The sequence below is a fragment of the Pistacia vera genome, unplaced genomic scaffold (assembly GCF_008641045.1).
Source record: "Pistacia vera cultivar Batoury unplaced genomic scaffold, PisVer_v2 Contig820, whole genome shotgun sequence".
NCBI classification, from domain to species: Eukaryota; Viridiplantae; Streptophyta; class Magnoliopsida; order Sapindales; family Anacardiaceae; genus Pistacia; species Pistacia vera.
The window spans coordinates 1,129,584-1,144,458 of record NW_022196691.1 but is presented as its reverse complement, the minus strand read 5'-3'; the positions used below and the strand labels follow the sequence as shown (position 1 = coordinate 1,144,458).

Sequence of the window (14,875 nt, the reverse complement as noted above, 5' to 3'; positions counted from 1 at the left end):
CGAAATACATTTTTCCACCCTAAATATGGTGAACAAACATGGGTACCCTTGGTTTCGGAAACTATCGCCGTGCCGCCCAAAGTTAGTCTCCGTTAAGCCAATTTGAAAGTAGACCAACTTTGACCATCCGAAATACCAATTTTACCCTTGAAAAAATATAATATAAATTTTACAATTACTTAATACCTACCAACATGTATTTCAATCTTGAAACAATACAAACATTATTAAAATATAAATTTTATATAAAAATATTAATTAATAAAATAATTAATATGCTAAATTATCCACCATCATCACCTCTATTTTCATCTCAACCACTATCACCTTCGTCATTTGAGCCGCAATTGGTTGTGTCAGTTGGGTTGCGGTTCGGCCAATCGCAGCCTAGCTGACTTCGCTAGACTATTTCCACCAATTTCGCCTAGGCTTATGGCCTATGGGGTTCAAGTCGTGATCTTACCCCATAGTAGANAAAATAATTAATCTACAAATTATCCACCATCATCACCTCTATTTTCATCTCAACCACTATCACCTTTGTCGTTTGAGCCGCGATTGGTTGTGTGTCAGTTGGGTTGCAGTTCGACCAATCACAACCTGACTGACTTCGCTAGACTATTTCCACCTATTTTGCCTAAGCATATGGCCTATGGGGTTCAAGTCGTGATCTTACCCCATAGTAGAGTTACTTATTTATTTTTTTAATTTTATAGTTTTGAAGTTGGTGTGATTTGATAATGGCATTATTATTATTATATTTTTAACGTTATATATTTTAGATTTATTTTAGGGTTATATGCCGAGAAAGACAAAAGCACCTATTTACCGTTAAGTTTAACAGTAGAATTTGAAAAATGGGAAGGTGTTTATAGTTTTCTAAACCACAGGTACCTAAATTGGTCTCACCATACCTAGGGGCTAGGGTGGGAACATGTATTTCGGCCTAACCAAAATCAAGAAAATTGACCCAAATTTTTAAAATGCCCAACATTACTAAAAATAATCAATCTTCTAAGGTATGAAGAATAACCAAGTTTTGAAGTGTGTGATTTTCCGGCGATTATAAATGCTTCGGAGGGTATGTTTGGATAGGGGCATATAACATAACGGGATAATCTTTGTTTATTTTATAAGATTTCGGTGTTTAATTTACAAATAATAAAATATTATGAGAATCTTTTATTATAGTATTTATTATTGGTTATGTTTGGGTAATTCGATATCCTCTCGCTCAGATTAAAGCATTACCGGGTAATCTTATTTTTATACCTATTTTACCCTTAATTAAATACTATTTTGACACAATTGCTCTCAAATGTCTATCAAATAACAATTATACAGCCTCCCAACATTTGAGAAATTAGCTAAAACACCTCAGCCACAAAAAACTTTAAATGTTAACAAAATATCCCTACTCACCCAAGACTACTCACCACCGTCGGTCGTCGGTGTCAATCACCGTAATAGTGCACGATCGATGGGATATGGCCATAATCTTTTATTTAGAAATAGTGTTTATTGTTGGTAATGTAGGGGGTAATCTTATATCCTCTCCCCTAGATTAAAACATTAACGAGTAATCTTATTTTTATACCTATTTTGCCCTTAATTAAATACCACTCACCACCGCCGATCATCAGTGTCAATCACCATAATGGTGCACGATCGGCAGGATATGGCCATAATCTTTTATTGGAAATAGTGTTTATTGTTGATAGTGTTGGGGGTAATCTGATATCCTCTCTCGTAGATTAAAACATTAACGGGTAATCTTATTTTTATACTTATTTTGCCCTTAATTAAATACCATTTCAGACACAATTGCCTTCAAATGTCAACTAAATAACAATTAGCTCAGCCTCTCTATATTTGAGAAATTAGCTAAAACACTCTAACCACAAAAAAAGTTTAGATGTTAATAAAATAGTCTTAGCCACCCAGGACCACCAGCAACCGTCAGCATCAGTCGCCATAATGGTGCACGATAGATGGGATCTGGCCGGTCGTGACCGAAAACGACTAGACTTGGTGTTTCTATGGCTGTTTCACGGCTAAAGATCTATCATTTTCATGACTACATCTTTAGCAATGAAATGATCATATATATGGCCATGAATCATCCATGAATTTGTGATCCATGGTTGAAAATGGCTTTGCCGGTGTACGACTGACCATATATGGCTAGTCATGAGCCATTCCGTTGGCTACTAGCGGCGGTCAGTGGTGGTGGCTAGCTATCGGCAATGGCTTGGGGTGGGTGGGGGTGATTTTATTACAAATTAAAGTTTTATATAGTTGGGGTGTTTTAGTAAAATTTTAAATATAGAGGGTTAAAAAAGAATATTATATTAATATTAAAAAAAAAAAGATAATTTAATAATCTATAAAACATTCCCATTCATTTATCCTTCCAACTAAATATATTACAGTATTTACTAATTTATTCCAACCAATCAAACATATTTTATAAACATTTCAAATAATCTCTAAATTATCTATTTTTCTATTAATATAATATTTTATAAATATTATATCGTCTAAACGCTCCAAATATATAACGAATCTTGTTACACGATATTATTAAGATGTAGTGACCATTGAAATTGCAGTGGTTAAACTGAGATAGACTGGTCACTCGCAATTCAGAACCAAAGACAGTTGCTTCGTTGGAGTAAATGTGAAGCTTTGTAAGGGGCAGTGAAAAATTTTCTTGGATGATGAGAAAGAGAAAGACCTCGAAAAGACTTTGTTTCATTCAACTTTCAACTGTGAAATTGAAGTAACAGTCTAACAGAGGAAAGAGATGTTTAAATTAAATTATATATACTGTTCTTGAAATCAAGATTCTCACCTATTAATGAAACAGTGAGAAAGTTGATGAATTTAGACAGTTAGGGTAAAATCCAAAGAGGACTGTAGATATTATTTTTCAAAACGATAAATTGATAATGAAAATATGACCACTACATATTAAATGAAAAATGTCCACATTAATTATGGATAAGTACCTAATGACATTTATTCATGAAAAATAAAAATGACGACTTTTTTGAGTTTTAAAATACATACGTTTTAGTTAAATGAATATGTTAAAACTAATCTGGAATGAGATTTTTTCAAACCCGTGCAAAGGTTCAATTCTTTCCCTAACCAAAGCCCGGCTTTCAAGCCTACCAAACACTTCTCATCTCCAGCTTCTGGTGCAAACTTTTCACAGTTCACAATTCAGTCCATCTTCAAGAGAAACCAGCAGACTTCTATCAGCCGATCAGAATTGTAAGATAGAAGTAAATTATTAAACAATGTTTCCTCATTTTGGCGCCACATCAGACACGTTAAGTAAGGCATCGACAATGGTGTTCCGGATCGGTACGGACGCTCACTTGTACGACGATCCGGAAGACGTTAACATCGCGCCTCTACTTGACAGCAGATTTGATTCAGAGAAGTGCGAGGCTCTTAAGCGACTTCTCGCGCTCATTGGTGAATAAAATAATTAATCTACAAATTATCCACCACCATCACCTCTATTTTCATCTCAACCACTATCACCTTTGTCGTTTGAGCCGCGATTGGTTGTGTGTCAGTTGGGTTGCAGTTCGACCAATCACAACCTGACTGACTTCGCTAGACTATTTCCACCAATTTAGCCTAAGCATATGGCCTATGGGGTTAAAGTCGTGATCATACCCCATAGTAGAGTTAATTATTTATTTTTTTAATTTTATAGTTTTGAAGTTGGTGTGATTTGATAATGGCATTATTATTATTATATTTTTAATGTTACATATTTTAGATTTATTTTAGGGTTATATGCCGAGAAAGACAAAAGCACCTATCTACCGTTAAGTTTAACAGTAGAATTTGAAAAATGGGAAGGTGTTTATAGTTTTCTAAACCACAGGTACCTAAAGTGGACTCACCATACCTAGGGGCTAGGGTGGGAACATGTATTTCGTCCTAACCAAAATCAAGAAAATTGACCCAAAATTTTCAAATGCCCAACATTACTAAAAATAATCAATCTTCTAAGGTATGAAAAATAACCAAGTTTTGCAGTGTGTGATTTTCCGGCGATTATAAATGCTTCGAAGGGTGTGTTTGGATCGGAGCATATAACATAACCGGGATAATCTTAGTTTATTTTATAAGATTTTGGTGTTTGGTTTGTAAATAATAAAATATTACGAGAATCTGTTATTGCAAATAGTATTTATTATTGGTAATATTGGGGGTAATTCGACACCCTCTCCCTCAGATTAAAGATTTATACATATTTTGCCCTTAATTAAATACTATTTCAGACACAATTATCCCAAATATCTATCAAATAACAATTACCCAGCCTCCCTACATTTAAGAAATTAGCTAAAACACCCCCACCACAAAAAACTTTAAATGTTAACAAAATATCCTCAGCCATCCAAGACCACTCACCACTGCCGGTCGTCGGCCGTTACTCACCATCGCCGGTCGTTGGTGTCAATCACCATAATGGTGCATGATCGGCAAGATCTGGCCATAATCTTTTATTGCAAATAGTATTTATGGTTGGTAATGTTAAGGATAATCCGATATCCTCTCCCCCAGATTAAAACATTAACGGGTAATCTTATTTTTATACCTATTTTTCCCTTAATTAAATACCATTTCGGACACAATTGCCCTCAAATGTCAACTAAATAATAATTAGCCTAGCCCCTCTTTATTTGAGAAATTAGTTAAAACACGTTAACCACAAAAAAAGTTTAGATGTTAACAAAATACTCCCAGCCACCCAAGACCACCACCAGCCGTCGACATCAGTCGCTATAATGGTGCACAACTGACGAGATCTGACCGATCGTGACCGAAAACGGCCAAACTTGGTGTTTCTATGGCCGTTTCACAGCTAAAGACTTTAGCCGTGAAATAACCATAGATATGGCCATGGATTTGTAATCCATGGCTAGAAATGGCTTTGTCGACGCACGGTCGGCCATATACGGCCAGTCATACGTCATTCCGTTGGTTGCTAGCGACGGTCGACAGTGGTAGCTAACTATCGGCAGTGGCTTGGGGTGGGTGGGGGTGATTTTGTTACAAATTAAAGTTTTATATAACTAGGATGTTTTAGCAAAATTTTAAATGTAGAAGGTTAAAAAAATATTATATTAATATTTAAAAAAAAAAAAATTTAATAATCTATATAATATATCCATCTATTTATCCTCTCAACTAAACATATTATTTACTAATTTTTTCGATCCAATCAAATATATTTTCTTAATATTTTTAATAATCTTTAAATCTATTTTTTCTGTTAATATAACATTCTTTATAATAAAATATTATATCATCTAAACGCTCAAAATATAATGAATCTTGTTAAATGATATTATTAAGATGTAGTGACCATTGAAATTGCAGTGGTTAAACTGAGATAGACTGGTCAATCGCAATTCAGAACCAAAGACAATTGCCTCGTTGGAGTAAATGTGAAGCTTTTTAAGGGACAGTGACAAATTTTCTTGGATGATGAGAAAGAGAAAGACCTCGAAAAGACATTGTTTCAACTTTCAACTGTGAAATTGAAGTAACAGTCTAACAGAGGAATGAGATGTTTAAATTAAATTATATATACTGTTGTTGAAATCAAGATTCTCACCTATTAATGAAAGAGTGAGAAAGTTGATGAATTTAGACAGTTATTGTAAAATCCAAAGAGGACTGTAGATATTATTTTTCAAAATGATAAATTGATAATGAACTACATATTAAATGAAAAATGACCACATTAATTATGGATAAGTACCTAATGGCATTTATTCATGAAAAATAAAAATGACGACTTTTATGAGTTTTAAAATACATACGTTTTAGTTAAATGAATATGTTAAAACTAATCTGGAATGAGATTTTTTCAAACCCGTGCAAAGGTTCAATTCTTTCCCTAACCAAAGCCCGGCTTTCAAGCCTACCAAACACTTCTCATCTCCAGCTTCTGGTGCAAACTTTTCACAGTTCACAATTCAGTCCATCTTCAAGAGAAACCAGCAGACTTCTATCAGCCGATCAGAATTGTAAGATAGAAGTAAATTATTAAACAATGTTTCCTCATTTTGGCGCCACATCAGACACGTTAAGTAAGGCATCGACAATGGTGTTCCGGATCGGTACGGACGCTCACTTGTACGACGATCCGGAAGACGTTAACATCGCGCCTCTACTTGACAGCAGATTTGATTCAGAGAAGTGCGAGGCTCTTAAGCGACTTCTCGCGCTCATTGCTCAGGGCTTCGATGTCTCCAACTTCTTCCCTCAGGTTCCTATTTTTACTATCACTTTTAATTTCGTTTGATTTCCGTTACTGATGACGTTTAAAGAATAATACATAAACAAAGATACTAAGAATTTGAATTCGTAATTGTATCGGAGCTGCTGGAGTTAAATACAAACGATTTCAAGTAGTTTCATGTAGACTCGTTTTGTTTATTTAGATTTTCAATAAGTTTGAGTTTGAATTGTGGTTTATGTCAATTCCTAGATTTAAAACGATACAAAATGTTACTTGCAACCAATTTGAGTTTGTATCTGGATTAATTAGTTGATTGCTATTGTCTTCAAAATTGAATGATAGTTAATTCAGTATGATCGAAATTTAATTTATAATATATGTTTGGTACCGTTTTATCTAACTTTTGGTCAACGGCATTACAGGTTGTTAAAAATGTGGCGTCTCAGTCATTAGAAGTAAAGAAGCTGGTTTACTTGTACCTCTTGCATTATGCTGAAAAGTATGCCACAAAACTTATTTCTTAATATTGCAACAGTTCTTTTTTTTTTTTTTTCCTTCCTTGCATGATTGCACCATGTTAGAACTCTATACTCTTTCACAAGCAATTGCTCGCACGCACATATGTGTGCATATATATGAGTGCTTAACAGCGTTGTTGATTTTGCAATTTAAAATGCTAGTTTTTTACTTTTTATCTCCACTTTTGAACCATGGATTGTGATGTACAAACAGTTGTGAGTTAAAATTTCTAGTTGTAATATCCCAACATTATACATACAGACATACTTTATGCCTGGATGGTTCCTTCGGAGTAATATGTCTAGTACCAAACTGAATGTTTGCTTTTTCAAGGATTTGCCATGTTGGAGGTCATGTCATATCTGACACTGTTTTTGGAGTTCTTGTAACTCAGGATTTTTCAATTATAAATTCAAGCTTGAATCATAGAGTGGCAAGTAGGTGATCAATCTAGTGCAGCTTCTTGCCAATTGACTCTAATTGTTATATCTTTTACATATGTTTTTTTAGAAGTTAGTCAAATAATACTGTATAAGCAATCAGAAACTCAAGCATTTGATAGGATGAGACATTTGGATTTGGCTCCTGAAGATTAAATCCGAGGATTTTGCCTTTCCATTGTGTTTGAGGATAAATGGTGAATTGATTCCATATTTGTTTTTTTCCCATGTAAATGGTGTAATGTGTATATGAATCAATTTCGTCTCCTGTCATTGATTATCTAGGCGTCCAAATGAAGCATTGTTATCTATCAATTGTTTCCAAAAGGATTTGGGGGATCCGAATCCATTAGTAAGGGCATGGGCTCTTCGTACCATGGCTGGAATCCGTTTACATGTAATTGCATCTCTTGTTCTGGTGGCTGTGGGCAAGTGTGCTAGAGATCCATCTGTTTATGTCAGAAAATGTGCTGCCAATGCTCTTCCCAAATTGCATGATTTGCACCTTGAGGAACATACTTCTGCAATTGAAGAGGTATTAATTAACTTAGATTTTGTTGTCTGTGATGTTCTGTAATTACTAGTTGATGACTTATTTTTTATTGCCAACTTTTTTCTATAATTTAAATGACGTCATGGTTGTCTATTTCAATAATTCTTTGAAAAGTAAATCTCTTTACAATTTTCCCCTGTGAAATAGATTGGGAAGTTTTTGTTTATTTTTCATGAAATATACTATTCATTCTTCTTGAATTTTTCAAGCTAACCTGCACGTACTTTTCAGATGTTAATGCTGTTATATCTCATTTTGTGAAGTATTAGGAAGTTGCCATGGAAGCTCATAGACAAGTCTCGAGCATGCATCAAGCCTTACCCCGCTAATGAATTTACTTGTTTAAAAAAAAGATGTAGTAGTTATCTCATAAGCACAAGTACAGATTGTGAGAATTTATAGAAACTCAGTCCAAATGAGTCATTTTTTTTTTTATTATTATTATTTTTTTTTTTTATCATCTCCTAAATATGTTTCATTTCTGCATACTGAAATTTAATTTTGGCATTGAGAATTCGCGATGCTTTTACATAGATTTATTAGAGTCCCCTCAATTAAAATCTTTGGCCTGTGCAGATTATTGGAATTTTATTAAATGATCATTCCCCTGGAGTGGTTGGAGCTGCTGCCTCTGCCTTTGCTTCTGTTTGTCCCGACAATTTTTCTTTGATTGGCAGAAATTATAGAAAATTATGTCATATACTTCCTGATGTGGAAGAGTGGGGTCAAATAATCTTGATTGGGATCCTTCTCCATTATGTAATAGCAAGGCATGGGCTTGTAAAAGAATCAATTATGTTTTCTTTGCATGGTAAGGAGAAATCTCACTCTGAAAAGGATGATTCAGATGGAAACTTTGCATTAGACGATAGTGGTGACATAAGTATGGTAAATGTCTCTGAATTAGCAAATGTGGTCTCAAGGTCATATATTGAAGGACTGGATGAATACATAACAAGGTCAAGTTACAGCAACAGGGTTTCCTCCGATGTGAATGGTACACAATTTACATCTGGCAAGAGTAATGATGATGTGAAGATTCTACTCCAGTGCACATCACCATTGCTATGGAGTCACAATAGTGCTGTGGTGCTCGCAGCAGCTGGCATACACTGGATTATGGCTCCAAGGGAGGATGTCAAAAGAATTGTTAAGCCACTCTTGTTTGTTCTGAGATCATCTAATGCCTCGAAATATGTGGTATTGCCTTATTTATTTGATGAATATATAACTTATGTAGCTTATTTTCTACTTTTTGTGCTGGTATGTGCATATACCTGGTGATGAGATTTTCTGATTCTGATTTGTAATATCTTCTATGTTGTTAATAAATCTATTTCCTGTTTATAACCAAAAAAAAATTCTCCTGTTCTTTGCATGATTAGTTTTGCTTGGTTATCATTTTGAGAAGCAATAAGATACCATTCCCTTTGAAACAAAGTGATGAGAAATTTCTGAAAAAGGAAATGATTCTTTCTGACATATCAGTTTTTGAGATTGTAACGATGAAGCACCAGAAATGGTTGAGATATTGCTTTGCTTTGAGTATGATAGTAAAATAGTTTAAGAATGTGAAATTCTTGCTCATTGAAGTTAGCTCTTAGCTTTAATGTCTCTATCAGCTGATAGTGTTTTGAAATGGCTTTGTCTTTTGTGCAACCATGTCAAATTTCAGATGATTGTTGCACACTTTCTTGCATTATCCAAATCAAATGGGAATTTTAGTCAATCTACTTGGTTATTGTATTCTCACTTCATGGTTGGTTACTATTAAGGATGGTTATGCCAATTCATCTTTGCAGGTCCTCTGTAATATTCAAGTGTTTTCTAAAGCAATGCCTAACCTCTTTGTGCCACACTATGAAGACTTCTTCGTATGTTCTTCTGATTCATATCAAGTTAAGGCGTTGAAACTTGAGATTCTGTCTTCTATTGTTACAGAGTCATCCATTACATCCATTTTTAAAGAGTTTCAGGTACTATTTTCCTTTTTCATGGTTGTTTTTTCACATTACAAGTAATAAATATTTGTATTCTGTTTAGAATTTCTTTGTAAAGTTTCCTAAAAATTCAAAGACTAGTAGAAGCATCCTTCAATTTAAGTAGGGGCAAAGTTAAAAATAGGTTGAATAATGGGATAGGAGTGGAGGGGTGGGCAAGGCGTATGTGTAGGGAATAATTATCCATTTGAAATTGGTTAGGACTGAAGGCAAAGTTGGTTGAACGACTCCTAGAATTGTGTTTATGCACACACAACTTTTGCCTGTGCATGTATGTTTACTTGCAGACACATCCTCACAAATGACATGCACATAAACACATAAATGCTATCAAATATTTCAAATGCATGGATTGATGCTTATCTTTTAGTTGTTGCTAGGATTATATTAGAGATCCAGACAGAAGATTTGCTGCTGATACTGTTGCAGCTATAGGCTTATGTGCACGACGACTTCCAAAAATGGCAAACACATGTGGGGAAAGGCTTTTAGCTCTAACTAGAAAGGGTCTGTCATCAGCCCCTTCTTCTCATTTTGCTCTTCTACTAGATCTGCTTTCCTTGTTTTCCTAAAGCAGCAGTGAACTTTGCAGAATTTTTGTCTAGTGATGGTGGGTCTGCAAATGAAGACGCAAGTGTTTTAATTCAAGCAATCATGTCCATTAAATCAATCATAAAGCAAGATCCAGCCTCTCATGAGACGGTATTCTCATTTTTTCTACACCTCTGAAGCTGTTGTATGCATTTTCAGATTCCTCTTCCCTCTTATTGTATTTGATTCCTTAAATACTCCAAAGTGTTGAAAATACATAACATGTACTGGTTTCACTTTTGGGGAAAATATTTGCTCCATGGATGTAAATTTTCTTGAAATTAAGTATTTACTGAAATAGTGAAATGTGCCTTCTTCTACTTTTGTTAATTTTGTGCCTGTGTCTGAAATTTAAAATTACTATTTAATTGTTCCAATTCATCTGAATGAATACTATATATGTACCTCTGGGGGTATTGATGTCCATTCAAAAATCATATACTTCATTAGATCCTTTAGAAGCCGTGATAAGAGAAAGTTTTGTACAGTGAGATTGGTTTGGTCTTTACGTTGGATATTTAAGTTAAATATAAGTGTGATAATATCAGTCTTCTTTGTGATATTTTAATGTTTTTTTAATGCATTATATAAATGATTCTTTCTATTTTTATAGGTTATTATTCAGTTGGTCCATAGATTGGATTCAATCAAGGTTCCTGCAGCACGTGCTATGGTTATTTGGATGGTGGGAGAGTACAGTTCTCTAGGGGAGATAATTCCAAAGATGGTAGCCACAGTCTTTAAGTATCTTGCTTGGTGCTTTACAAGAGAGGCACTGGAAACAAAGCTTCAGATTCTCAATACTTCTATTAAGGTACTCTAGCAACCCAGGAATCTGATTAATCAGAGAAGTTTTACTTAAAAATTTTGGTTGAAATACTAGAGAGTTTTGATTATTTGGTTACAGTTTGTACCTTTAAAAGTCAGTTAGAAGTGCAAAGCAGAAAAATTGATTTATTCTGTGAGGACAGCTGTGGACTTCATGATTTGACCTCTATGGTTCTGCTAAGAAAGTAAAATAGCATCGGTGGCTTCTGGTTCAGGGCAGACTCTTCCTGCAGCTAGAAATTATTTTCTTGATCAGTTCTGAAGTTGCATTCATATAATGGAGTATTTACATGAAAAAAAACCATCCTTCTCCAAACAGCAGAATATATGATGACAAATTTATGTTTAATTAAGGATGTGGGATTGAAATTATGGTTACAAGATATATTCATATAACCATCAATAGTCTCATCAGCTTTATTGCACGTGAATAAATTCTTTTACTACTTCCTCTTAGTTCTGGAGAGAAATCATGTCTTCAATCAGCTTTTTCTATTTTAACAGGTCCTATCATGTGCTAAAGGTGAAGATTTGTGGACATTTAAAAGACTTTCCAGCTATCTGATTGAATTGGCTGAGTGTGACCTGAACTATGATGTTCGTGACCGAGCTCGTTTCTTTAAGAAAATTTTTTCACACAATTTTGGCTCTCAAGGGCTGGAGGAGGAAACAAATTCTCTTCCCCAAATGAAAGACCTTTCACATGTACTCGCTGAATGCTTTTTTAGGAAACAAACAAAAGCAGCAGCATCTGAACCAATTAATGACCGATTTTATCTCCCTGGATCTCTTTCCCAAATAGTTCTTCATGCAGCTCCAGGGTATGAACCTCTTCCAAAACCCTGTAGTTTGCCCGGTGATGAGCTCATTCACTTCTCAAACTCAAATAAGGGGACAACTGCATTAGGGGAGGAACTCACTTACAGCAACTCCAGTGGGACTGATGATCCTGACACATCTGGATCTTTGGATGAGGAAAGTGCTTCAAATTATGATTCTCAGCAATCTGTTACTGGCTCAAGTGATAGTGGTGGCAATGATGATTCTGCTAGTGAAGGCAATTTCAACATTGATCCGTTAATTCAGATTTCAGATGTAGGGAATGCTAGTAATAATCAGAATGGAGCTTCTCAGTCTGACTCTACTGACTTGGGAGACTTGATGTCGAAGAGAGTTCTGGAATCATGGTTGGATGAGCAACCTGGTTCATCAAATCCAAGCACATCTGTACAAAGTCAAGTTCGCAGATCATCTGCAAGAATCTCTATTGGAAATATTGGGCGTCAAGTTAAAGCTAAAAGCCATACTCTCTTAGACCCAGCAAATGGAAATGGCTTGAAGGTGGATTATTCATTTTCATCTGAAATTTCAACCATATCCCCTTTACTTGTATGTCTAGAAGTTTTCTTCCAGAATTGTTCTTCTGAGTCCATGTTGGACATAACGTTAGTGGGCGACGAATCTAACAAAGCCTTTGATTCTGCTGACCAAGCATTGGCTATGGCTGAAAGGTGATTTAAATCTATGCTTACCTATGAAAGTTGTCTTTTACTCATCTGTGTGTTCTTGGTCCAACTTTGTTGTTAAAGAAGCTGTCTATACGCAGGTCCCATAGATATTTTTCACGTTATCTATGATATTCATTTAGCATTAGTGATGAGCATTTTTCTTCTTTTGGGTGGGATTTTGCAGCCTATGCCCAAAAACATGTGGAGATCAGGAAAGTCTGAGTACAGTCTTCTAAATGTAAAGCATATTAGTAGTTCAAGAAAAGTGAAGCAACATCATGCCTTTATTTGTGGTTTACATTTTGATGACAGTAGTGAGTGAATCAAATTATTTTGGATGCATTTGTTAAAGTCTGAGGTTAGATATATTTTTGAGCTCTTCTAATATATATCTTCAAAGTGGGGGGGTCTATTTGACTGAATTTAAGTGATGCATTCAAGTTCAGTAACAAGTTTACTTTTATATCTTGCCTACTTAGAACCGATTTTAAATTCTTAATTCTCTATACTTCTCTTGAATGTACTGAGTTTATGGTGCTTCTATGATCTTAACTAGTTTCTTGTATTGTGCTCCTTTACATCTCACAGTGATGTGCCAACGTTAGTTCCTATGGAGAAGATTACCTCTCTGGAACCTGGTCAGATAAGAAACAGGATTCTCCAGGTTCGCTTCCATCATCATCTATTGCCTCTGAAGCTGACATTAAGTTGTAATGGCAAGAAGCTTCCTGTTAAGTTGTGGCCTGACATCGGATATTTCATAAAACCCCTACCAATGGATATGGAAACCTCCATAGACAAGGAATCTCGTCTCCCAGGGATGTTTGAGTACACTAGGAGGTTAGTCACTCTTGTTACCAAGATGTTGTCGTTGTTCTTCTTAAAAAATATCTAAAGAGGAAATTGTTCCAGAAAAACAATTGTTGTTTTCCTTTTCTATGGATCTTTCTATGGGAATTATTTTGCAAACTTGATATTACTTCTCCTTGAATCCGGTTGTCACTTGTGTTATTTAGTCATGGTTTTACTTTTCATTTATGGGCAATTGATAAGTAGTTGATGAAATTTACGTTAAGTTGTAATATTTTACTTGATATAAGCCATCTAACCGGTTAATTTGTAATATTTTGCTTGATATAAGCCATCTAATCTGTTAGATTTTGTTTGGATAGCATCTTTATGGTGGTACCTAATTGCTAGATGTTGATTTGGTAAATCAAAAGTTTTATTGGTCACATTACTAGAAAGGTGATATGTTGGGCAATGTTATCCTCAGTATAGGTCCTCATGGTTGATCTCTGCTATGAAATGTGCTATAAGATTAATGAAAATAACTCTTTGTTTTGCGAAGGAAACAACCTTTTAGTTGTTCCTGTCATATATAGGCTTTTAAATTGTGTTTTCTTATTTTAGTTTTTTTTTTTTTTTTGGCTAACTAAATTGCATTTCTTGTATTTGTACAACAGCTGCACCTTCACTGACCACATCGGAGAGCTGAGCAAGGACAAGAGTGAGAGTTTATTAGTGAAAGATAAATTTCTTGTAATATGTGAGAGCCTCGCATTAAAGATGCTCAGCAATGCAAATGTTGTTCTTGTATCTGTCGATATGCCAGTTGCTGCCGACCTGGACGATGCATCAGGTTTGCGCTTGCGGTTTAGCAGTGAGATCTTGAGCACTTCAATTACTTGCTTAATTACCATTACTGTTGAAGGAAAATGTTCTGAACCACTGAATGTATCTGTTAAAGTCAACTGTGAAGAAACCGTATTTGGCTTAAATCTCTTGAACAGAATTGTGAATTTCTTAGCTGAGCCCTCTTCAAATCATTTGTAACTGGCAATAAGTGTGAGCACTGGGGGATTATCAATCATCCTGATTGAAAGCAAACAAATCAAAACTTGAATGTATTATTGGTGTCATGATTTTAAAAGCTCGATTGCGTCTGTTAATTTGTGGCAGCTGTTCTGACCATTCCAGATGTTTTTAATGTGTTTAACGCACATGATCTTAGCAGCACTGTAATTGTAATGTTATTCGGAATTTCTCAAAGCATCGTTGTTTTTCGGTGGTGTAAGTGTTTTCCAATTCTTGTCGACTCTTCTTCTTTGTTTAATATCTTGGTGTCATTTTTTATTTTTCTGTGCCTAAAATGC

At 35.0% G+C, this 14,875-nt stretch overlaps 1 protein-coding gene across 1 annotated transcript; it reads left to right on the top strand.

Annotated features, from left to right (window-relative positions):
* The first annotated feature begins 3,137 nt into the window (after positions 1 to 3,137).
* LOC116117678 (AP3-complex subunit beta-A) lies at positions 3,138 to 14,789 on the top strand. Its single transcript, XM_031403693.1, has 12 exons — positions 3,138 to 3,486; positions 6,273 to 6,307; positions 6,703 to 6,779; positions 7,525 to 7,774; positions 8,369 to 8,992; positions 9,595 to 9,768; positions 10,173 to 10,299; positions 10,385 to 10,494; positions 10,997 to 11,197; positions 11,716 to 12,722; positions 13,308 to 13,559; positions 14,186 to 14,789. The coding sequence occupies exons 1-12, from the start codon at positions 3,306 to 3,308 to the stop codon at positions 14,553 to 14,555; spliced, it is 3,408 nt and encodes a 1,135-aa protein (XP_031259553.1). The 5' UTR covers positions 3,138 to 3,305; the 3' UTR covers positions 14,556 to 14,789.
* The last annotated feature ends 86 nt before the right edge of the window (positions 14,790 to 14,875 follow it).